General features: G+C 43.4%; 1 protein-coding gene across 2 annotated transcripts in view; it reads left to right on the top strand.

Annotated features, from left to right (window-relative positions):
• The window catches only part of NECTIN2 (nectin cell adhesion molecule 2), a 166,485-nt gene that overhangs the window by 79,247 nt on the left and 60,667 nt on the right, over nucleotides 1-26,571 (top strand). Inside the window, exon 6 of one of the 2 annotated variants that reach the window (XM_089655203.1) lies at nucleotides 4,777-6,008. The exons of the other annotated variant lie outside the window; for it this stretch is intronic. Coding sequence (XP_089511329.1) covers nucleotides 4,777-5,243 — 467 coding nt within the window. The 3' untranslated portion in view covers nucleotides 5,244-6,008. Of the gene's footprint in view, nucleotides 1-4,776; nucleotides 6,009-26,571 lie in introns of those variants that run through there. 2 annotated transcript variants of the gene reach the window in all.

The following is a 26,571-nucleotide window of genomic DNA, read 5'->3' as shown; positions in this document are numbered from 1 at the left end:
CACTCGGTATATATTTCATATACAGTCTAATTTTTTTTCACGATCCTTTCCAGTTTGTTTAAACTTCGCTCCTGTTGCGCAGGTTACTCTGCAGCGGTGGCACATTATTCTCAACCTCTTCTTGTTTAATAATAATAACTGTGATTGCTGTTCTTTACAAAGGGCCCATAGTGTTATAATTGCTATGAACTGTGAATTCAGATTTAATGCACTATAGGGTAAAATTAAAAGGAAATTGAATCTTTCCACCGCAAGGCAGACTGTTGTTGCACTAATATCATTTTATTTTCTAGAACAGAAGAATTCTAGATTACATATAGCTTTCCACAACAATAAGTGTTACAACTGTTTTCTTCTGTAAAATGCATAGATTTCTGCTGCAGACTTTTTTTTGTCTGAAAATGCTAGTTGGCTGACACTTGCGCTAATGCAGTGGATATAAAGCACACACTTTCTCCGTCCTTCCCCTCTTCATCCTTACACCCTCAGTGACACAATCGTCTCTATGGGCTTTCATGGCTCTCATAAAGAGGTCCTGACTATGTCCACTCTTTCTTCCCAGCCTCTGCCATTCATAGAAGCCATATTACAGCTCCTATGAATGAAATACGATATAAGAATGGAGGATGGGCAGTTGATTGAAAGGTACACCCACCCTCTCTATTCATGGTATTCCAACCATTGAAGCTGTAGTATGGCTTCTATGAATGGTGGAACTGAGCGAAAAGGGCAGGAATCATCGATAAGCAACTCTGAGAGCCCATTGGTGGTATTGACCCCTGCCACACTGGAGGATTATGGAGTGGGGGAGGACAGGAAAGAGGTTATGATTTTCAGAAGAGGAATCAGCCCAAGGGACATATACTACTAAGTTTTGTCCCTTTTGCTGATTTTTCTGTTTGACTTTGGCCACAAGGTGACTCTCTTTGGAAAGTATGGGGATGACCATTCCTGGGTGTACTTTTGAAAATGATAGTTGCCTAGCTGTATCTGGTTCAAATACATTTAAGTCCCAGAAATTTACAAAAGAACGCTGCAAGTGATTGGTAGAATACCAATCTTTATATCTCTTCCAGGTCAGAGAATTAGACTGTATTGAAGTCAAAGCATCAGAATCACAGACAGGGGACTCTTAATAAATAGGTTCAGCAATGGTGGACTCCATAATTTTAGAATGTATTGAAAACTCCACAATATTGACAGTAGAGTTCAAGATGAGGTAATTCTTATCAGAATAACATGGGACTAAACTTCCAATATTTAACTTGCAGACTGCAACTTCCCTCTTTTTCCCCTCATTTTTCATCAGGGGTAGCACATCAGGGAGTGTTAGTTTCCAAAACATATTGGCTGTTTCATCCCCCAAAACTCTGATATGAGGAAAATGAATTGGTCATCTTGGTTTCTGTTACCATTGGTGTGGGTTTCTCAATACATTTTTAACTCATGGACTTTATTTACGGTGCCAGATTTGAAATAGCCTGACCTTGAAAAGCAGTCCAGCCAGAGCCAGTAAGTGCTGTAATTTGGATATGACTAACCTTGGTGATACTGGATAGTGAAATAGTTCCTCATGTCCTCACTTTTACACAATCTTCCATGACCGAGTTCCATTAACATGGTACCATAACAGGTATGCAGATCGGGCATTCTGACTTGATTTGCTGCATGTGATTTTGGTGTCATTGAGTCAAAGTCATGCCTCTCCTATGAATACAGCCCTTTTTTTAAAGCAATTTATAAACTGAGTATATTGTGCCAATGGGGAGTGAGCATGTTGCTCCACAACTTTCAAAATGTTCACTGCACAGGTGTGAAATATGAAATAATTTTGTATTCTTATCTAAAGATCAATTATGCTAGAGTTATAGCCAGTAAAACCTGGTGTTGGATAAAACTGAGATTTTAAGCTGGTGGCTGCTGGTTCTATCCCTTTCTAGCTGCTAATAACTCTTTTTGGGATCTTCGTGGCTAGTTGTGTGCCTGGAGTTCCCAACTCCACCCACTGCCTGCTTTAGAAGCTGAGCAAATGACTGAATTCTAAAACAAGTTCAGGGAAAGCAAAGTTGCCAGTAAAAAAAACTAGACTAGACATGAGCTGTACCAACAAAGCTGCAGCAGATTATTTGCCAAGTACTTATATGTGGGGAGCAAGGCCATAGAATCACCTATGTTCACAGTGTGTATGTGCTATTCTTGGCTTAATTGCTGTCATGCACATTTTATGCCATGGTTGACTTAACATACAAATGGTCATATAAATAGTGCTTATGCAGCTTTTTATTTTGCCTTGCTTGCATAATATTCACAAACATCTCTAAACCATGGTTCACTTGGTGTGCAAATTGCACAGTTTAAACACAAAGACAAATAGCAAAAAAAAAATAAAAAATTTGGTTTATTACTGTAGGCTTTGTTCTTTCTCTTGACAGCAAGTCAAAACGTACTTTACACTTTTCTGTACCAACCATAGCACAGCGAAGGAAATAAAGTGGTGCTTAGCAGAAAAGAGTGAAACTTCCTATCTAAAGGACTACAGCACCTTAGGGCGCATTCATAAAACAGCACTTGTTATCGCGTATATATATATATATATATATATATATATAAAACTCATGCAGGTGTATGGTTTACCGCGCACTACATTACAATGCTTTTTAAATTTGGGTTTTTTTTTCTTTTGCAAATTTGACTTCTTGTTATTTATTCCAGGTACTTATATAGCGCTGTCAATTTATGCAGCGATATATATATATATATATATATATATATATATATATATATATATGGTACATTCACATCAGTCCCTAACCCGCAAGGGTGTACAATCGAAGGTCCCTAACTCACATTCATACATACTAGGGACAATTTAGACAGGATCCAATTGACCTATCTGCATGTCTTTGGAGTATGGAAGGAAACCGGAGTACCCGGAGGAAACCCGCACAGGGAGAACATGCAAACTCCAGGCAGGTGGTGCTGTGGTTGGGATTTGAACCAATGACCCTAGTGCTGCCAGGCGGAATTGCTACCCACTAAGCCACTGTGCCGCCCCACTGCACTGCATTGTGATGTAATACAGCTTCTCTGTTCAAGCTGCTCTTTGCAAAAATTCAACATATCAGCTTTTTTTGTTTTTTTTCAGTTTTTTTTTCAGCACACCCCATAGCAGTGCATTGGTGTGAACTTAAGTCATAGGACCTGCAGGAAATTGCTGTGTTCTTGCATTGGGATGGTGTTGGGCAACACTGGCCAATGCTGGTGGATTAAACAAGCCCTCAATGAAAGTTGACCTTGGGAGGTCCATTACAGACCATTGGCCTTAATGAGGCTGGTTTAAACAAGCCCTCAATGAAAGTTGACCTTGGGAGCTTCATTACAGACCATTGGCCTTAATGAGGCTGGTTTAAACAAGCCCTCAATGAAAGTTGACCTTGGGACCTTCATTACAGACCATTGGCCTTAATGAGGCTGGTTTAAACAAGCCCTCCATTAAAGTTGACCGTGGGAGGTCCATTACAGACCATTGGCCTTAATGTGGCTGGTTTAAACAAGCCCACAATGAAAGTTGACCTTGGGAGGTCCATTACAGACCATTGGCCTTAATGTGGCTGGTTTAAACAAGCCCTCCATGAAAGTTGACCTTGGGAGGTTGATTACAGACCATTGGCTTTAATGAGGCTGGATTAAACAAGCCCTCAATGAAAGTTGACCTTGGGAGGTTCATTACAGACCATTGACGTTAATGATTCTGGTGGTGAATTTGCCATGATTTAGACTGGTGAATCCCTCCTCACCATATTTATGCATAACAGTACGCATTGCAATACATTTAGCACCCACATAATGTAGATGTCCAAAAGAGTTTCATAGTATGCACCACAATAGGCCAGTGTGTACATCCTTTGTAAGCGTTGTTGCCATATGGGTGGAGGTGTAACAAAATCATTCTTGGTGAGCAAAAATGGAAGCTAAATGAGGAATCCTACAGTTATGATGAAGCACAAGCTAACATGTTTTGTGTTTTTACTCATAGCATGGATCAGTGGTTACATGTTTTATATGGTCTATGGGTCACAACCTTCTGAACTTGCAGTATCATGGGAGTGTGGTGAAATGTTTTTCTTCTCCTACACTTAGCTTGTGGTTATCTGTTTGTTGATTTGGAGTCACCCTGCTGTGTCTGTAAGTCTTGTTTCCATTAAATTCTAAAAATGTTAAACTTTCTCTGTTAATCGGCCAAATAAAAGCCAAAGTTCTTGAACAATCTTTGGTGTTTAATCATAAAGTCGTACTGTGTGACTGATTGGCTTGTTTGAATGTTATCTTGAATGAGCGTAACATCCAGTACCAACTCTAAGCCAAACCTTTTTGGCTATTAATTTTTGACTGTGTGATGTTAGTGGGGTTCTTTATGCGTACAGTGTGTTTGCAACATTTTGTCTGGGTCAAGTGTGTGTATGGCCTTCATGAGTGCATGTCTTCAGTATATATTATGTATATGCCAAAAATGTCCCCATAAAACTGCATGTTTTTCATGTCCGCATCTTTATTTTCATTCCTTCATTTGCATGTAGAATGAATTGGCCTTCAGAATTTTACCCCGGCCCTATCACACTGCATGTTTCCCACTTGACTTGTTCCATGTTGGTTTGTGCATGTTTTTTAGAGTTTAGATCTATCTATTCTGACACACTGATGTGGGGCTGGGTGGGGCAGATGGACTGTTTTGTACTCAGGCAGGCTACAGTATTGCTATGTTTCTCTCGTACCCAGAACACGCAATGCAGACGCAGGCAAACGCAGGAGCCATCGCCGGGGGGGTAATCGGGGTGATTCTGGTCCTGCTCCTTCTGGCCGCCATCGTCTTCATCGTCATCAAGAGAAAGGGACTGCATGGCAAGCAAGATCGGGGAACCTACAACCCAAAGACCCGTGTATTTGGCACTGGAAAGCCTTCTCAGGAATTCACCTATCAAGATGACGGTGAGTTGGATAAACCTCTCAAAGGCCCTGGACCAATGAGGGACAGTGGGCTAAGTCCCTCCTTGGAGGAGGATGAAGATGAAGAGGAAAGGATGAAGTACAAAGTTCTAGAAGATGATGAAGAGGACGAGCGATTTAACGAGGTGGGACCCATGCTGCAACTTAGACCTCACCCACAAATTGACTCTTATCTGGACGACGACATGGAGTCCCAGACTGATGGCTCTATCATCTCCAGGACTGCAGTGTATGTGTGACACTCCTCCAAGAGGTGTCCATATATTTGTATCCTCCAGCACCTGGACTTCAGAGTGTTTCTTATTTGTTCCAGTTATGGACTGAAGAGTGTGTATCTTTTAACTATCCATGTTTCACCACTCATTTGGACTTATCTAGCCTCAATGACATCATGAGCCATCCCGACTGCAATGTACATGTAAGACCATTTCCCCTTGTATAACTCAACTTTTCAATCAGGTATGTGCAACCCAACTTTATAAGAACAGGACATTGTGTAAAGAATCTCCTGTACTTGTCCATGCAGGTCCCCTTACAAATGCTCCAAGGGACTGTGGTTCCATCATTCCATTTTCCTGCCCACCAAAAGTGGATGTGTCCTACTCTTGCTCCCATGGAATACTATGGACTCTTAAGAAAATGGACTGTTCCTTTATATAGACCTTGCCTATATCACTGTGCTTCTTGGTGACCCCTCATTATTTTAGGGGGCTGGGAAAGGTGCAGTAAGAGCCACGCTGATTTTTATAACTTTCTGTGCCAGGGGCAAAATGCCATTTGCAGTTTTTACAATATGTAGTGGAGATTTCAAAGATGGGGTTTGCACTAATAAAAAGAAGGACTGATCAAGGGTTAATATGAAGGAAATTTTACCTTGGGTTAATAGAGGGAGGGTTGGGGGTTGCTTTGATTTTATGCTATTATTTTTTTGTATTTCTGAAAAAAAACCTAAAGATTGAGAAAATTTTTAATAAACATCAAAAAAGATGCCCTGTTTATCAGAAGTTGTCTATGGATTTCATTTTTTTATGTGGAATTTAAGCTGTGAAAAGTATTAAGCCTGGGTTCACACATCTGTGGTGCGGCATATCGCATGTGATTCGCACAGGAACTGCACCGCATTCCTGTACAAATCACATGCAAATTGTGCGCGGTGCGATTTGAGCCATACATTTTGTATGGCTCAAATCACACCACATCCACACCAAAAAGGTGCAGGACCCTTTTATTGGTCTGCACTAGAATCTGATTGCAAGGGTATTCACACCCATGCGATCCAATTCTCCACATCGCACCACGTTTTGCGAACCGATTTCGAGGGGTTGTTAACTTAAAATACACACCTGCAGCGGTTCGCATGAGCGGGGTGCAATTGTGATGCGGTGCAGAATTCGCACAGAAACGGGTGCAAATTCTGCACCACATCAGTGTGAATCCAGGCTTAAACTGAACTCCAAGCAGATACAGAAACATAATTAAAATTTTTACATACAGCTGTAACAGGGATGCTCAACCTTTTGAACAGCGAGGGCCACTGAAGTGATTTGGTAACCGGTCATGGGCCACAATAAATGGTTCAAAATTAAGAATGTGTTATTTTAAATAGCATAAGGAACATTTTTCCTTCTGCTGAATGCCGGCAGGAGGGAAAAGAGGAGAAGTTGGCAGTTGTAGAAGAAAAACAGAGAAAATAAGTTCCTGTATATGCCTCCCCTCCTATCCAAGTGTAAAACAGAACATGACAGGGAGGCCGCACGGACCCCCTGCAGCAAAGGGAGGCCGCACGGACCCCCTGCAGCAAAGGGAGGCCGCACGGACCCCCTGCAGCAAAGGGAGGCCGCACGGACCCCCTGCAGCAAAGGGAGGCCGCACGGACCCCCTGCAGCAAGGGGAGGCCGCACGGACCCCCTGCAGCAAAGGGCGGGGTCGCCATTGCAACCCCTGGTGCTACACCAGGCGTTGAGGGGGTGTAGTAGAAAACACCCACCCCCAAACCACAAATTTTAAATGAGCCCTTATTTTCCTGAGCCACTTATAAGGCTGCTTTTACACTGATGTGCTGAAGTTTTCCACACCACATATGCAGCACAATGCACCTACAGCTTTCCTGCGGGTTAGTTGCACTCTGCCTCAGACTTGTATTGGTGCATTTTCTGAAAACGCACAGAAACTCCTGCATTAGGGTTGAGGGCTACATCATAGGGTTCCAGGGGCCACAGGTTAAGCCTCTCTGAGCTATAAAAAGTAACAAAATCTTTATATTGGCTTCCTGTCATCCCTGTGCAACAGCATTCAGAATAGTAGGTTTGGTGACTAGTGAGTTGCTGCAGGAGGAGAGGTGACACCATTGTATACCCTAACTCTACCAAAGAAAGTGTCAGTCACCCTCCTTGCCATTCTGTCCAGCAGATGTATATGAATCACAAAAGTGGGCGCATAGAATTAAACCCATTGGCAGATAGGAGAGATTGATGAGTATTTCATCCGCGTATTTAGTCTTTTTTTTTTCCTTGAAGTTCAGCTTTTTTTAGATTGCATTGGTCGCAGCTACAAAACCTTTAACTCTGAGACTTGAGATTGTTTTATATCCATCTTTGAATGTGTTACTTCCCATCTTAAAATGTTACTAGCTTTGTCTATTTTAAATGTATGTTTGGTTTTTATTTTAATTTTCTATGATTTAAACATCACAGCACTGATGGTTCTGAGCTTTGCTGGAACATACAATACAACCCAGTGATGTTCTTCGGACCTATCCTGATGGTTTGTCCACCACTACCTAAATGCACCAGTATACCATCTAAATGAATGGTCTGGTCATGTAGCCCGTGACTTCTGTATAAACCTGGGGATGAACAGCGATATTTTATTTTTTGGCATCTGTGTCTTAGGCTAGTGTTCTGATACTGGGGACATTGGCACATGGTGAAAGAGATCTACTGAACTTCTATCTAGGTTTATACATGTGACATGGCATTGGCACAGTCACATGGCCAAATGGCTTATAATGTGGCAGGAAAGCCATTTCAAACGCTTTCCCTATATAAAGTGGGGATGTAGCATATTACACAAAGAGAGGAAAGGGCAAGGCTTATTGGGATTCGTAACTAAAAATGTTGGCCAATGTTAAATTTGCTGTGAGTCTAGCATTGTAGGATCTTGTACATTTTGTATATACAGTATGTGTCTGCATTGGCGTGCCTAGCATCATACTTGAGGCAGTATAAGAAAATCCATATACACAGCTGGTAGTAGAATGAAGCCTTGTGAACAGATGGAGGGGGTACATACTCTGTCCTCACAGTATGTAGCCACAAACCCCGTCGCCTTCAGTATAATGATGGAGAATAGGGTAAAAACACAAGAATAAATAGTAAAAACTACACTCCTGAACAATTATTAGGCAAGTGAGGTTTTTTTTACCAAATCATCATTTGTATGCATATTGCCCAACTCCAAGCTGTATAATGTTGAATGCTTATTGGGTTTAAGCATACCAGGTGATGTGTATTTGTGTAATGAGGGAGAGTGTGGCCTAAGCAAATCGACACCCTATATCATCAAGGTGTGCATAATTATCAGGCAGCTTCTTTCATAAGGCAAAATGGGGCAAAATAAGAGATTTAACGGACTCTGAAAAGGCCAACATTGTAAAAAGTCTTTCAGAGGGATGCAGCACTCTTGAAATTGTTAATATTTTGGGGCGTGATCACAGAACCATCAAACGTTTTGTTGAAAATTGGTCTACAGAGTCACAAGAAACATGCTGAAAAAAAAAGATACATTAACTGCCAAAGATTTGAGAAGAATCAAACTTGAAGCTACCAGGAACCCATTATCCTCCAGTGCTGCCATATTCCAGAAATGCAACCTACCTAGAGTGCCCAGAAGTACTCAGTGCTCAGAGACATGACCAAGGTAAAGATGGCTGAAACCCGACCACCACTGAACAAGACATAATTAGAAATGTCAAGACTGGGCCAAAAAAATGCATGACCAAGGTAAAGATGGCTGAAACCCAACCACCACTGAACAAGACATAATTTGAAATGTCAAGACTGGGCCAAAAAAATATCTGAAGACAGATTTTTCAAAGGTTTTATGGACTTATGAAATGAGAGTGACTCTTGACGGACCACATAGATGGGCCAGTAATTATTACGGTTATACCAGCCCATATCAGAAACCCACCTACACCTTGCTGGCATCTGAGTTGAAGTGAAGCTCTGTGCCCGTTACTGATCCAGCGACTGGCCCATCCATCTAGTCCGTCGAGAGCCACTCTCATCTCATCAGTCCGTAAAACCTTTGAACAATCTGTCTTCAGATATTTCTTGGCCCAGTCTTGATGTTTCATCTTCAGTGCGTGCCTTAGTCAGTGGTGGTCGGGTTTCAGCCTTCCTTACCTTAGCCATGTCTCTGAGCACTGAACACCTCGTACTTCTGGGCACTCCAGGTAGGTTGCAGTTCTGGAATATGATAGCACTGGAGGATAATGGGTTCCTGGGAGCTTCAAGTTTGATTCTTCTCAAATCTTTGGCAGTTGATTTACGTCTTTTTTTTTTTTTTTTTTTTCCCCCTAACATGTTTCTTGTTGAATATTTGCAACAAAGCGTCTGATGGTTCTGTGATCACTCCACAATCTCTTAGCAATTTCAAGAGACTGCCTACCTCTAAAAGACTTTTTACAATTTTTGACTTTTCAGAGTCAGTTACATTTCTTTTTTGGCCCATTTTTTGCTGGAGGAAAAGAAGCTACCTAATAATTATGCACAACTTGATATAGGGTGTTGATCTACTTAGGCCACACCCTCCCTCATTACACAAATAGACATCACCTGATATGCTTAAATCCAATAAGCATTCAAGTTTATACAGCTTGGAGTTGGACAACATGCATACAAATGATGATTTGGTCAAAAAAACTCACTTGCCTAATAATTTGTGCATATAGTGTGTATTTGTATCTCTTAAAGTCAGGGGCTGACTGACAACTCATGGGGCCCCCGGGCAATAGGGGATCATGGGGCTTCGCCCACACCCAAAAAAGCCTATGAAAAAGCCAATAAAAGGTACCAGGGGCATCTCATGGTGACCCCAGGCCCTCGGGCAGTGCCTGAGTGCTTGAATGGTCAGTCCGCCCCTGCTTAAAGTATATGTAAACTCTCACCTGGTAAAAGAACCCATACAGTTTCAAATAGAAATGAAAGGCAAAACATTTGTGTATAGATATAAAGAAAACATTATAAATTCCTTTCCCCTTTATTTTATAAGTGATCACTTTCCCTCTGTTCTCAGCTGCACAGAGAGGTGGGGGAACAGAAACCACAGCACACTCCTCTTCCCAGTGAATGGCTGTACAGGAGGGAAGGGTTAGGACAAGTATAGAGTATTGGAGGAGAGCAAGTTGAGTTCCCAGCACAGCTAGAGAACTGACCATGCCTAGTGTGGCCAGTTTTTGATAGGGAAGTAGACTTGCAAGAACACCAGGGATTTCACACAATGAAAGCAATACAAAGAGAATACTAGACTTTTTCATACAAGTACATGGTACAGCAGGCACAGATCAGGAATCTGAAATGTTGGGTTACACAGGGCTTTTTTTCCCCCAGAGAATAGGTGCAGGTACTCCTCCCTTCTGAGTCACCCCTTGCAACTGCCCCCCACCCACCTCCAAGTACCATTCTTTGGTTTCACCCCCTACCCACCTCAGAGTTTCTCCCCTTTTAGAGAATACAGAACCAAATATAATTTTCTGGTGCTAAGCAATTTGTGTGAATTTGTTAATAATAAGAAAAGCAGTAAAATAGATCATCTGCAGCCAGCAACAATAAACCCCCCAGCAACAATAGATCCCACGTACAGCAATAATAAACCTCCTGACAACAAATCCCCCTTCCCCGAGCAAATATAGGTCCCACTGCCAAAATCAATAGACCCCCAAGCAACAATTGATCTCCCAGTAACAATAGACCCGCATCAGCAGCAGTAGATCCATCCCAGCAGCCACTATCAATAAACCCTCTATCAACAATAGGCAGCCTCCCAGTATCCCTCCCAGCAACACCTGACACCCTCAGCAGCAATAGACCTTCCAGCACCCTTACCTACATTCAGTACTGGAGTGCGTTCCTCCTGAAAAAATGCCCTGCGTTTACATATTTAAAGACCCTGACAGCTATGTTGTGAAATGGCAATTTAACACAAAAGTAGTTTGATAATTGACTTTAATATGTCTTCTAGACAGCTCCATGCAGGCTGAATTTGGCACATGGCTTCTGAAGTGAGGCTTTTTGCACATGGAGGTCACTGAAGCAATTGGTGCCCATTGCAGCATAGTGCCAATCTGCTCAGTTCAGATGAGGTATATGGGGGTCACCCTGCGTATACTTTGGACTTCATAGTGCCAATCTGCTCAGTTCAGATGAGGTATATGGGGGTCACCCTGCGTATACTTTGGACTTCATAGTGCCAATCTGCTCAGTTCAGATGAGGTATATGGGGGTCACCCTGCGTATACTTTGGACTTCATAGTGCCAATCTGCTCAGTTCAGATGAGGTATATGGGGGTCACCCTGCGTATACTTTGGACTTCATAGTGCCAATCTGCTCAGTTCAGATGAGGTATTTGGGGGTCACCCTGCATATACTTTGGACTTCAAGATCCATCTCTGAACACTCGCCGTAACATTTTAAGGGTTAAAAAAAGTATGGATTGTGCTAGTAATAATCAGGTGTATGTGTTTTCTGATATGTGCTGAAGAAGCTGTGTGTACTGTAGTGCCACCAGTTGAGGGGCAGTCAGTGGACATATTCTGGGCCGCGGATAAGGGGGTACCACCAGTCTTCCTGTAAGGGGCCCAGGCCAGCAGGGGGGCCCAGGCAGCTGGGTGAATCAGATGTGGACAGGGAAGGTGGTCAGCATGGCAGCGGATCAGTTACTGTAACCGATCCTCTATATGGCTCTCTGTGCAGCAGCTGAAAGCTGGCTCCTTCTCCCCTCCCTCCAACTGTCTTTCAGCTGCTGCAGAAAGAGCCATAGAAGGGATCGGTTCCAGTAATTGCCCCCCCAACAGTCTCCCTGTGCTCCATACATTTCCCTATGGTGCCCAAGCCCCCCTGTGTGCCTCCCCATCCCCGTAGTGCTGCTGAGTTCCCTCCTCTGCTTCCCACCAGCAGCTGCAAGCACACAATAGGATCCTACAGTATGGAAAGTGGGGAAAAAGGGACCGGTAAATATGTCACATGTACCAGCCCCTTCCTTTCCTGAATGAACACAATGAGTGATCGGTACCAGGGGCGGACTGACCATTTGGAAACTCAGGCACTGCCCGAGGGCCCAGGGTCAGTAGGGGGCCCCATAAGATGACCCTGGTACCTTTTTCATAGGCTTTTTTGAGTTTGGGCAAGGACACAGGGGCCCCATGATCCCCTATTGCCGGGGGTCCCATGGGTTGTCAGTCCGCCCCTGATCGGTACCATTTACTCACTGTGTTCATTCATAACTGAAGCATAGTAAACTGTGTTTATTTGAAGGGCCCACTTGTCTTCTGGGACCTGTCACGTGTCCCAGAAGACTACGGGGAGGGAGGGTAGGAGGACAACTTCAACTTCCGATCTACTAGTGGGAGCGGCATAAGTGGGAGCGGGTATCTTCCAATTTCGGATACCCGCTCCCCAAAAGTGCCAATCCTTAATGGGGAGCGGGGGACCAGTCTTTAAAGCAGAACTTCCCCCTTTTGGGTGGACCTATGCTTTAAGAAATCACTTTGAATAACACTACTTACTTTGCTAGCCACCTTAAGTAAGGGCAGATGATTCATATAGCATTTACTTCCTAGAATTACTCTACCCTTAGCTTAGGCATGCAGGCAGGAGAATATGCTTGGATGTATTTTTTAATGAACGCATTGTACATACCTAAAATTGACCTGGCGTTTGCCTCTTGCAGCCCCTGTACAGAAGAGCTCATAGAACGGGAGGGAGAAACACCACTAGGAGCCAATTGAGTATACAGCAGTGCAAGTAGCATGCTGATAGGAGGGAATAGCAGACTGACAGAGATGAGCTCATCTCTGTCCAGTCACAGGGTTTGGAAAAGACCTGTAAGTGAAAGTAAAACTGCAGCAGAGATCCAGTCCCCTCTCTTGTGCTGTGTGGCAGAGCTGTGTAGAATACCAAGACTGGATTAATAGAGATACCAATACTTTGGCAGGTAAAACAGCCTACATATACAGTATGTATTTCATCTATGTATGTAGCTGTTTTCCTGGAGTTCAGCTTTAAACTATAACTAAATGCAAAACTTTTTTTTTTTAGTTTGACAATTTTTTTGAACCCGTCAATTTTTTTTTTTTTTGCGTTCTGTTCCCCCGTTAGTGAGATTCTCCCTCTCTATTTGTCCTGTTTACCATTATCATTGAAAGTGAATGCAAAAGAAAATACCACATTTTGGGTCGTCTCCAGAAAAGTGATAAGAGGGGAAATATTCCAATAGGGACACTAGTCTTGGTGACCGGGGGGTCCCCAAGGAACTCCCTTAACCAGTTCCCGACCCCTTCCACATACGGAAGGCACAGCCTACCTGGAAGAGCCGTACATGTACGTTATCCAGCTCTTCCGGGTAGGAGGCATATGCATGCCTGCAGCCCCTGCTGTGGTGGCATTCTCTACAGTGCATGTCAATTAGTGGGACCTGGCCAATGGTTTATGGCCGGAACCTGCTGATCAGCTGAGCTAATGGCAGACAAGAGTCCTGTGTTGGTAACAGACAGCGGCGATGTGCCATTTTTGTTTTTTCCTCAAACCGACACATTGCCTAATAGAAACAGCACACTGTACACACATTTAACCCTTTGATTGCCCCTCAATGTTAACCCCTTCCCAGCCAGTGACATTAGTACAGTGACAGAGTATATTATTAGCACTGATCACTGTATTCGTGTTACTGGAGATGTCAGTGTCATTCAGCCATTTCCTGCCCAGGGTCAATTAGTGTCAGATTGTCTGCCACACTATCACAGACCCACTATAAGTCACTGATGGCCACCATTACTAGTATAAAAAAAATACATAAAATTTCCAGTATATACTATCATTTGTAGACGCTATAATGTTTACGCAAACCAATTAATATACACTTATTAGAATTTTTTTCTCCGAAGACATGTAGCAGAATATATTTTGGCCTAAATTTATGAAGAAATTGTTGTTTTTGTTATTTTTAAATGGATATGTTTTATAGCAGAAAGTAAAAAAAAACAAAAACTATTATTTAAAACATTTTCGGTCTTTTCGTTTTATATAATAAAAAATGGAAAAACCCAGTGGTGATCAAATACCATCACAAGAAAGCTCTATTTCTGTGGAAATAAAATTTGGGTACAGCCAGGGGTGGACTGACGATTTGGAAACTCGGGCACTGCCCGAGGGCCCGGGGTCAGTAGGGGGCCCCATGAGATGCCCCTGGTACTTTTTTCATAGGCTTTTTTGAGTTTGGGCAAGGACACAGGGGCCCCATGATCCTCTATTGCCCGGGGGTCCCATGAGTTGTCAGTCCGCCCCTGGGTACAGCACTGCATGACCATGCAATCACCAGTTAAAATATTGCAGTACTGGATAGCAAAAAATGGGGGGGGGGTTATAAAGGGGGTAAAGTGGTTCATTTGCAGGGATTTCCTCTCACTTCCTGTTTGGCTATGGAACAGAAAGTGAAGGTAAATCTCTGCAATGGGAAACAGATGGCGGGGAAAAAAAAATATATGACCGGGGTTATAACCCTCCCTTACTCTATCCAAAATGAAAAAAAAAAGTTCTACTTTAACCCTAGGTTCACATCTGTGCAGGTGGTGCCGCTGCGGATCCGCACAAAAATCCGTGCAGCCGCACCACCCGCACAGAGAAATGCGGACCCGCAGGCGGGTGCCATTAGTTCTAATGGCACATTACCCGCACTGGAAAACACAACTGTACTGGGAACCGAGGTTCCCGTGCGGGCTGCGTTTTCCAAAGAAGTGCAGAGACTTCTTCCCTGCGTGTCACGGGCACAGGAGTCCATTCAAATGAATGGGCTCTCGTGCCCATGCAAAACGCGGCCCGTACGGCCACATATATGTGAATCGGTGGTCAGGGGCAGCACAGACCATGTTCCTTTCTGAAATGTACAATAAAAGTCCCGTGTCCTGAAAAACTTTTTTTACTTGAACTTTTTTACGTTTTTTTTTTTTTTCTATTCGTATACTAATTTAAGTTTGAAGGACTTTTTCTCGAAATGTGCAGTTATTGACTATTTCTACCGCTATGCCAGAGGCTTAGAAAACATAATTATTTTAAGCTGTATGAAAACATCTTTATTAACATCCTCCAACGATGCTATTTATTTCAACCTAATTGTCTGTTATTTTTCTGTAAATGCTCCATAAATGCCAGAGGCATTTATTGTTCAATAGCTACCTTCTGTCTTCATTATAATTAATGAACAACATCTGCCACAAAGATTCAAAATGTAATGGTCATAACAGACTCTAATAGAGCCCTGATAGCAGTAATAAGTGCATTGTTTTTTTCGTATTTCTTAGAATACTTCTATCTAAAAATAATACTTTGGTTCTGTGAAGGAGCGAATAGAGAAGCCTAAAAAAGTTCCAACAAAAGTGTTGTCCGTATCGGAACAGGCAAGGGCAAGGATGTTACCAACAACTGAAAATGTCATTTAGGCTACGTTCACACTAGCCTTGTTAGCAAGCGGCAGACAGGCGTTTGGGAAGCGTTTTTACCATTTCCCAAAAGCCTGGGAAAATTCTGCACCTTGCAGCACATGGTGCCGTTCAAACGGGAGCATTAGCGTCGCATCACGGCAAAACGGATGCCTCTGGTCGAGTCAGGAGGAGTTGAAGCCTCCTATTCAAGTCTATGGTACCACTCCGCAAACGCCCGGCCGGCATTTGCGGTGCGGTTGCGACGTGGTTGCGGGGCGTTGTGGAGCATTTTTAATGCTTGGCAAGTGCCTAGCAACCGCCGCTAAACCGCGCATGCGCCGTTTGCGGAAGGGTTAAAAACGCTCCACAAACGCCGGACCAACGCTTGTCAAACGCTATAGGGGCATTTGGCAAGAGTTGGAAAAACAGTCAAGTGTGAACGAGCCCTTTATAGAGGTTGATTTACTAAAGACAAATAGTCTGTGCACTTTGCAAAGTGTAGTTACACGCTACCAGAGCTTACAAATGAGGGGAAGCTCTGCTGACTTCCATCATCCAATTGTGCAAGTAAAAATGCTGTGGTTTTTTTTTTGTTATTGTTTTTTTTTTATTTTTAATTTTCTATGCATGTTATTGGTTATTCTTTGCAAAGTGAAATTTTACCTCATTTACTAAACTCTGGAGCAGGGTTCCCCTAAACTTTTGCAACAAAGGTCCAGTTTACTGTCCTTAAATCTTTAGGGGGGCCTGACTGTGGCCATTGGGAATAGAAAATGCCATGGGCTTGGTTTATTATTATTATTATTATTATACAGTATTTATATAGCGCCAAAGGGTTTGCTCAGCGCTGTACAGTAGCAAGGGGGACATAACATGAGACAAGACAGTAACAAAACAGTACACAAGGGGTTCGAGGGCCCTGCCCTTTCGAGCTTACAATCTAGGAGGGAGGGACGGATTACTAAATGGGAGTAAAAAAAATTATATAATTGGTGTCAGTGGGAGGAATAATGTCCCATTGTTGGTGTCAGTGTGAGGAATAGTGCCCTATCATTGGTGTCAGTGGGAGGAATAATGTCCCATCATTGGTGTCAGTGGGAGGAATTGTTCCCCATTGTTGATGTCAGTGGGAGGAATAGTGCCCCATCATTGGTGTCAGTGGGAGGAATAATGTCCCATTGTTGGTGTCAGTGTGAGGAATAGTGCCCTATCATTGGTGTCAGTGGGAGGAATAATGTCCCATCATTGGTGTCAGTGGGAGGAATTGTTCCCCATTGTTGATGTCAGTGGGAGGAATAGTGCCCCATCATTGGTGTCAGTGGGAGGAATAATGTCCCATTGTTGGTGTCAGTGGGAGGAATAGTGCCCTATCATTGGTGTCAGTGGGAGGAATAATGTCCCATCATTGGTGTCAGTGGGAGGAATTGTTCCCCATTGTTGATGTCAGTGGGAGGAATAGTGCCCCATCATTGGTGTCAGTGGGAGGAATAATGTCCCATCATTGGTGTCAGTGGGAGGAATAGTGCCCCATTGTTGGTGTCAGTGGGAGGAATAGTGCCCCATCATTGGTGTCAGTGGGAAGATTAGTGTTCCATCGTTGGTGTCAGTGGGAGGAATATTACCCCATAACTGGTGTCAGTGGAAGGAATAGTACCGCATATTTGATGTCAGTGGGAGGAATAGTGCCCCATTGTTGGTGTCAGTGGGAGGAATAGTGCCCTGGCTTTGGTGTCAGTAAAAGGGATAGTGCCTCATATCAGTGGAGTGCCCCAAGAACCAGATAAAAGTAAGCAAATGCCTTGGGCTTGATTTACTAAATGGGGGGTAAAAATATACATACCGGTAATTGGTGTCAGTGGGAGGAATAGTGTCCCATCATTGGTATCAGTGGGAGGAATGGTGCCCCATTGTTGGTGTTAGTGGGGGGAATAGTGCCGTGTCTTTGGTGTCAGTTGAAGGGATAGTGCCTTGTATCAGTGGAGTGCCCCAAGGGCCGGATAAAAGCAATCAAAGGGCCACATCCTGCTCGTGGACCACCGTTTGGAGACCCCTGCTCTGGACCAACTGCACTTGCAGCATGTAACTGCACTTGGAAAAGTACACAGTCTATTTGCATTCAAAGGCCGGTTCACACAATAAAAACGCAGTCCGGATGCATTTCTGCATGCGTGTTTTTGACATGTTCCGGTGCGTTTTTGATTTGCTACCAGTGCTTTTTTTTTTTTTTTTCCTCCTTTTCTGGGTCATTTGAGGTCAGATGCATTTTTGATGCAGTCCTGATGCGTTCCAATGCATTCTGGTGCATTCTTTTTATACGTTTTACTGCATTCCAGTTCAGTTTTGTGCAGAAAAAATGCTGCACGTTTTTGTTTTGTTTTTTTCTCTGGAACTGGAACACACACTGGAACTGCAGGCACTGGTGTGAACTAACCATGTAACCTACTTTCTGTGAGTTTTGGATGCAGAAAAAGAAAGCACTGGAATGCATGTAGTGTGACCATCCCCCAGTAAATCAACCCCATAGTTTGTGCTCCAAAAACTTGGAACCAAGTATAATGCTTAATTAATGTATTCCTTCTTGCTCGATCATGATACAAATAGGGGGGTGGGGGTGGCCCAAGAATTGCACAGGTATACCTAATAAAGTGGCCGGTGAGTGTAGGTGTATTTTGTTACTTTGTTAAAAAGTATATTACGCATTACTTTGAAGAAAAAAAAAAAGTCAGCAATAACAATTTTTGCACTTCTAAATAATTGGATGCATGTTAGTGTACCTTTACATTTGTGAAGTTACTATTCAAGTATTCAATCTATTCCTTTTTTTTTAAGTTTGTAAAATGCCTCAAAAAACAAAACTACACCAGGCTTAAAATGGTAAAGAATATAGATTTTTTTTTTTCTTTTTTTTTAATCCATAATAATGGATTGTGTTTATAAAGAAATCTATTCACAGTACGGAGCTGTAAAGCAAGTACATCGGTGATTCAGCAATGTCTTCACTTGACCTTGACATAGTTCATGTCTCAATGCCTCTAAATGCCGTGTTCATGGGTTCCTGCCTTTGTGCATCCATTCCTCCTACGAACTAGAAAAAAAAAAGCAAATCTAATAATTCAACAAAAACTTAAACCGTTCTCCCTGCTTTAGTTGTCTTATGAAGATATAGTGGAGAAGATGGGCACAAGCACATAGAGACTGATTTAACTACTTCTTGTCCATAGGATGTACCTGAACACCCTTGGAAGGGTGATACTTTTTTTTCAGCTAGTGATTCTGTGATGTTAACGTGATCAGAGCTGCTAAAGAGCAACCTCCTGTGTGATCGTGGAGCCTGGTAAGGATGCAACTGGTGACCAGTCAACAGCCAACCTCACAAGGGCCCATCCCCTCCAAAAAAAAACAAAACACAGTTTACTATGCTTTACGTATGAATGAACACAGTGAGTGATCAATACCGATCACTCGTGTTCATTCAGGAAAGGAAGGGGCTGGTAAATGTGACATATTTACTGGACCCTTCCCCCACTCTTCATCCTGAAGGATCCTATTGTGTGCTTGCAGCTGCCGGTGGGAAGAAGAGGAACGCCGGAAGCATTGTGGGGGTGGGGGCACTCAGGGGGGACTGGGCAGCAGGGGACAAACATATTGTGCACAGGATGGATTTTGGGTGCAGGGGGCTATTACTGGAACCAGAGCCCTGTATGGCGCTCTCTGCATCAGCTAAAAAACAGTGTGAGGGAGAGGAGAAAAAGCCTGCTTCCAGCTGCTGCAGAGAGCCATACAGGGGATCGGTTCCAGTAATAGCCCCACTGCCACACCCTGGGGCGGAGTGACCATTTGGAAACTTGCGCACTGCCCGAGGGCCTGGGGTCAGTAGGGGGCCCCATGAGATGCCCCTGGTACCTTTTTCATAGGCTTTTTTGAGTTTGGGCAAGGACACAGGGGCCCCATGATCCCCTATTGCCCGGGGCCCCATGAGTTGTCAGTCCGCCCCTGCTGGTGACATCCAATTCCCGAGACACAGTGGGAGGAATGGATGTTGCTCCTCCCACTGTGTGATGTTAGAAACTGGAAGCAACAAGGATTTCTTCACTTCCAATTTCCTGCCCAAATAAACAAGCCATTACCAGCTTCAACAAGTGTCAGATCACACCAATCTTGGTGTGATCTGATGCTTTGAAGGCCAGAGGATATATCTGGGGTCTAATAGACCCCAGATCTATAATAGACCCCAGGTCTCTCCAAAATGAGGAGCTGTCATGGCCCATGCTATCACAGGGGATGTTTACATTCCTTGTGATAGCAAAAATTAAAGTTACAGTGTAAAAAAATCAAATTAATAATAAAAAAAAATGTACGGGGTCCAGGCAGCTGGGTGTGGCCAGGGGCGGACTGACAACTCATGGGGCCCCCGGGCAATAGGGGATCATGGGGCCCCTGTGTCCTTGCCCAAATTCAAAAAAGCCCATGAAAAAGGTACCTGGGGCATCTCATGGGGCCCCCTACTGACCCCAGGCCCTCGGGCAATGCCAGAGTTTCCAAATGGTCAGTCCGCCCCTGGGTGTGGCAGTGGGGCTATTACTGGAACCGATCCCCTGTATGGCTCTCTGCAGCAGCTGGAAGCAGGCTTCTCCTCCTCTCCCTCACACTGTTTTTTAGCTGATGCAGAGAGCGCCATACAGGGCTCTGGTTCCAGTAATAGCCCCCTGCACCAAAAACCCACCCTGTGCACCATATGTTTCTCCCCTGCTGCCCAGGCCCCCCTAAGTGCCCCCACCCACACAATGCTTCCGGCTTTCCTCTTCTCCTTCCCACCGACAGCTGCAAGCACACAATAGGATCCTTCAAGGTTGGAGAGTGGGGGAAGGGTCCAGTAAATATGTCACATTTACCAGCCCCTTCCTTTCCTGAATGAACACGAGTGATCGGTACTGATCACTCGCTGTGTTCATTCATATGTAAAGCATAGTAAACTGTGTTGTTTTTTTTTTTGGAGGGGATGGGCCTTTGTGAGGTTGGCTGTATGGGGCCCCATGGTTTCTAACAGCAGCCCTGCCTGCAACCTATACTGTTAAAGTAGTTTACAGCTCATGGTGCCCTCTTTGCCTTGTGCTAAAGGACCTTAGGCACTGAACAGCCTTATGAACTGAGGGGTTCTGGTGCTGGATAGCTGCACTCTGCATTCCCATCACATGTGTTATATTGTGTGATTTTAGCAGACAGAGAGGTATAAGTTTCTAAAAATAAAAACAAATAAACAAAAAAAACCCTTCTTACTTACTTTTATGCTGCAGCTGTTCCAAGTTGGCTTTAAGACCGAGAACTGAGTGATCAGATGACCACAGATCACTCATTTCTCAGTCTGTTCAGAGTGGAGAGCAGTGACTTTCAGTTATTGAGTGCTGGGCAGGAGAGAAGATGGGCTCAGGCTCTCAGACTCTCACTGAGAGTCGGAGCCAGCTGTTAATCAGGCAGCTGGGTGGATCCTGACAATAATGTCAGGATCCTTCCAAAGCCCGGAGTGGCTCTGCCATGTCAGCTGATAGCAGTCAATAGCTGCCCTTGGGTCACAGGAGACCAAATTGAGTGCACTCCTGAGACCCACAAGAGAAGTATGGTCAAAAAAAGCTTTGGTCCTACCTCTGTTTTTATTAATATGTTTTTATCCCTGTATTGTGGGTAGAGGGTCGGCGAAAAAGCCAGGCAATTAGCATTCACAGAAATAGACTCATATGTTTTTCTTGACAGGTTTTATATATATATATATAAATATATGTACAGCCATTTTTTTTTTCAGTTAGAGGTTTGCAGTCTCTGTTCTATTGGGGAGATTTTCTTTTATTTCCTGTCCTGGGATGCAACAGGAAGTGTCAGGAAATCGTTACAAATGAAGAAAATGTTTTTTTGTTTTTTTTTATGTAAGCATTTTAAGTACCAGGATTTGTCTTGGCATGATCCTCTTGCAGTCGCAGTACAGCAGAGTTTAGACAGGGGGGGACAAAATCGTCTCCCTCATCATCCACAGCAGTCCCATGGTGGTCAGATGGACTTCTGCAGGATGTGGATGACGGAGGTATATCTGCAGGCATTCTTAACTACTTGATACTTTTAACATTGAGTGTTTTTTTTACTGTGGCTTATTAGTATTATTACACAATATTTATGCAGCGCCAACAGTTTGCTCAGCGCTGTACATTACAATGGGAGACAATACATGAGACAGTACAGTAACAATACAATAAAATACACGAGGGGTTCGAGGGCCCTGCTCCTTGGAGCTTACAATCTATTTAAACTGTATTTATATACTGCACCTCCTTTTTATCTCTATAGAGTTGGCATTTTCTAGGATGGCTGCTACCTAAGAGGCAGGGGTGGACTGACCATTTGGAAACCCGGGCACTGCCCGAGGGCCCGAGGTCAGTAGGGGGCCCCATGAGATGCCCCAGGTACCTTTTTCATAGGCTTTTTTGAGTTTGGGCAAGAACACGGGCCCCATGATCCCCTATTGCCCGGGGGGCCCATGAGTTGTCAGTCCGCCCCTGCTAAGAGGTATTATTTTTTATGGACTATCATGGACTACATATTATGCACTTTATTTACCAAATAGTATATGAGTCTTTAGTGTGCTAAGAGTGGTTTTTTTACATTCAAAAGGGGAAAAGCCAAAGAAAAGAAAACTAATGCAGCCACCACATCTAATGATTGGTAAGCTGCAAAATATTACATTTTTGATTTTGGGTTTAATAGCCCTTTAGATACTGGTAGGCATTTATTTGCTTTCATTCAATGACTGGTTCTCTTTAAAACGTTACTAAACCCTGGACCCTGCATTCACTATATCCGGTCTCCCTGGACCCTGCATTCACTATATCCGCTCTCCCTGGACCCTGCATTCACTATATCTGCTTTTCCTGGACCTTGCATTCACTATATCCGCTCTCCCCAGACCCTGCATTCACTATATCCGGTCTTTCCTGACCCTACATTCACTATATCCGGTCTCCCCGGACCCTGCATTCACTATATCCGGTCTCCCCGGACCCTGCATTCACTATATCCGGTCTCCCCGGACCCTGCATTCACTATATCCGGTCTTCCCGGACCCTGCATTCACTATATCCGGTCTTCGCGGACCCTGCATTCACTATATCCGGTCTTCCCGGACCCTGCATTCACTATATCCGGTCTTCGCGGACCCTGCATTCACTATATCCGGTCTTCCCGGGCCCTGCATTCGCTATATCCGGTCTTCGCGGGCCCTGCATTCACTATATCCGGTCTTCCCGGACCCTGCATTCACTATATCCGGTCTCCCAGGACTCTGCATTCACTATATCTGGTCTCCCAGGACCCTGCATTCACTATATCTGGTCTCCCCGGACCCTGCATTCACTATATCTGGTCTCCCCGGACCCTGCATTCACTATATCCGGTCTTCACGGGCCCTGCATTCACTATATCCGGTCTTCCCGGACCCTGCATTCACTATATCCGGTCTTCACGGGCCCTGCATTCACTATATCCGGTCTTCCACAGTACACACAACTTGGAAATGCTCTTATTGTAGTAAATATAAACTGATAAATACCTTTCCTCATCAGCAGTTAGAGAAGTCTTGTAGGAGGAGTTTTCTTTCTGCTCTAGGAGGATGCAGAAACCCTGTCCCTCTGTCTAGACAGTGCTGATTGGCCTTGTGCTGATCACATGCACTCTCCTAAGACACACCAAACTGAGCATGTGCAGAATGGCTACGGGTTCAGTCTGTCTTACCATTTGGACATCTGAACAGGAGCAGGGGCAGAGAAGACAGGATCAAATGTCCTTTTTACACAATGCGGAGACTTAACCCTTTAGGTTCCAAAGTGAGTATAACAAGCATGCTTTACTGTATATTTCAGACTGATTTTACTGTTGTTGTTATTAAGGTACTTATATAGCACTGTCAATTTACGCAGCACTTTACATATACAGTATATTGTACATTCACATCAGTCCCTAACCCTCAAGGGGTGTACAATCTAAGGTCCCTAACTCACATTCATACATACACATACTAGGGACAATTTAGACAGGAGCTAATTAACCTACCAGCATGTCTTTGGAATTTGGGAGGAAACCCACGCAGGCACAGGGAGAACATGCAAACTCCAGGCAGGTGGTGCCGTGGTTGGGATTTGAACCAACGACCCCAGTACTGCCAGGAGGAAGTGCTAACTATTTAGCTATTGTGCTGTTGTGGGTTTAGTAACACTTTAAGCTGTTAACACAACATCCGAAAGGTAACCGTCCACATTCCTGCCCTGAAAAGACGTATCATAATGTAGCCTTTTTTTTTTTTTTTTTTATGCCATCCATTATACATTTTCTGGCTGAAACAAATTAAATGGAAAAGATACAGCACAGGAAATTCTCCCTGTCTGCCTGCTTTGTGCTCTTTGATTGTTTATAGCAACTGCTGCCATGTACTTACTCTGTCGCAGGCTCGGTCCTTTTATAGTCCCATCCTTCAGAACTGAACACAATTGCTCCAATCTCACAGTTTCTTTGTGCCCTTGCCAGCTATCTATATGTCTCTAAATACTACTCCAATTTGCATCACATTGGGGACGGGCTGCTGGTATTTTTGTGCTGTGCTGAGTCATTGATTGAGTCCTTGCTGTCTGCAATGCTGTAATTCTTAGATGGGCAAACTAGACCCAAGGCCAGAGCAACTTTGGAGGAGACAGCTTGGCAATGATCTTCGGATAGCTATTCTTATAGAGTAACTTGCCCTCCAGAGGATTCCCCCCCCTTTCCTGACCAGGCCATTTTTTGCGTTTCGGTGCTGCATTACTTTAACTGACAATTGCACGGTCATGCAACGCCGCACCCAAATGACATTTCTGTCCCCCCCCCCCCCACAAATGGAGCTTTCTTTCGGTGGTATTTGATTGCCTCTGCGTTTTTTATTTTTTGCGCTATAAACAAAAGACAGAAGATTTTGAAAGAAAAAAAACAATATTTTTGACTTTTTTGCTATAAAGCATTCCCCCATTAACCACTCGCCCACCTGGGGATTTACCCCCTTTCCTGACCAGGCCATTTTTTGCATTACGGCACTGCGTTATTTTAACTGACAATTGCGTGGTCATGCACCCAAATGAAATGTATGTCCTTTTTTTCCCACAAACAGAGCTTTCTTTTGGTGGTATTTGATTGCCTGTGTGTTGTTTTTTTTTTTTAGTTTGTTGTTTTTTTTTTTTTGCGCTATCAACAAAAAAAAGACCAATAATTTTGAAAAAAAACCCCAATATTTTTTACTTTTTGCTATAAAGCATGCCCCCATTAACCACTCGCCCACCTGGGGATTTACCCCCCTTCCTGACCAGGCCATTTTCAGATCAAATGGCGGTATATATACTGGAATTTTCTATTTTTTATTTTGCGCTATCAACAAAAAAAAGACCCAACAATTTTGAAAAAACCCCCCAATATTTTTAACTTTTTGCTATAAAGCATGCCCCCATTAAGCACTCGCCAACCTAGGGATTTACCCCCCTTCCTGACCAGGCCATTTTTTGCGTTTCGGTGCTGCATTACTTTAACTGACAAATGCACGGTCATGCAACGCCTCACCCAAATTACATTTCTGCCTCCCCCCCCCCCAAATGGAGCTTTCTTTCGGTGGTATTTGATTGCCTCTGCGTTTTTTATTTTTTGCGCTATAAACAAAAGACAGAAGATTTTGAAAGAAAAAAAACAATATTTTTGACTTTTTTGCTATAAAGCATTCCCCCATTAACCACTCGCCCACCTGGGGATTTACCCCCCTTCCTGACCAGGCCATTTTTTGCATTACGGCACTGCGTTATTTTAACTGACAATTGCGTGGTCATGCACCCAAATGAAATGTATGTCCTTTTTTTCCCACAAACAGAGCTTTCTTTTGGTGGTATTTGATTGCCTGTGTGTTGTTTTATTTTTTTAGTTTGTTGTTTTTTTTTTTGCGCTATCAACAAAAAAAAGACCAATAATTTTGAAAAAAAAAGCCAATATTTTTTACTTTTTGCTATAAAGCATGCCCCCATTAACCACTCGCCCACCTGGGGATTTACCCCCCTTCCTGACCAGGCCATTTTCAGATCAAATGGCGGTATATATACTGGAATTTTCTATTTTTTATTTTGCGCTATCAACAAAAAAAAGACCAACAATTTTGAAAAAACCCCCCAATATTTTTAACTTTTTGCTATAAAGCATGCCCCCATTAAGGACTCGACAACCTAGGGATTTACCCCCCTTCCTGACCAGGCCATTTTTTGCGTTTCGGTGCTGCATTACTTTAACTGACAAATGCACGGTCATGCAACGCCTCACCCAAATTACATTTCTGCCCCCCCCCCCCCAAATGGAGCTTTCTTTCGGTGGTATTTGATTGCCTGTGCGTTTGTTTATTTTTCTTGCGCTATTAACAAAAAAAAAGACCAACAATTTAAAAAAATATATATTTTTGACTTTTTGCTATAAAACATGCCCCCATTAACCACTCTCCCTCCTGAGGATTTACCCCCCTTCCTGACCAGGCCATTTTGTGCGTTACAGCACTGCATTATTTTAACTGACAATTGCGCGGTCATGCAATGCTGCACCAAATGAAATGTATGTCCTTTTTCCCCACAAACAGCGCTTTCTTTTGGTGGTATTTGATTGCCTGTCTGTGATTTTTTTTTTTTAGTTTTTTTTTGCGCTATCAACAAAAAAAAGACCAACAATTTTCAGGAAAAAACTATATTTTTGACTTTTTTTGCCATAAAACATGTCCATTAAAAAAAAAAATTTAAAAAATCAAATTTCAGCATAAATTTAGGCCAAAATGTATTTTGCTATA

This window comes from Staurois parvus, unplaced genomic scaffold (genome assembly GCF_062004578.1).
Source record: "Staurois parvus isolate SC_StPar_1 unplaced genomic scaffold, SC_StPar_1.0 ptg000827l, whole genome shotgun sequence".
NCBI lineage: Eukaryota > Metazoa > Chordata > Amphibia > Anura > Ranidae > Staurois > Staurois parvus.
The sequence above is the reverse complement of the archived record's forward strand: the minus strand, read 5'-3'. Positions and strand labels throughout refer to the sequence as shown.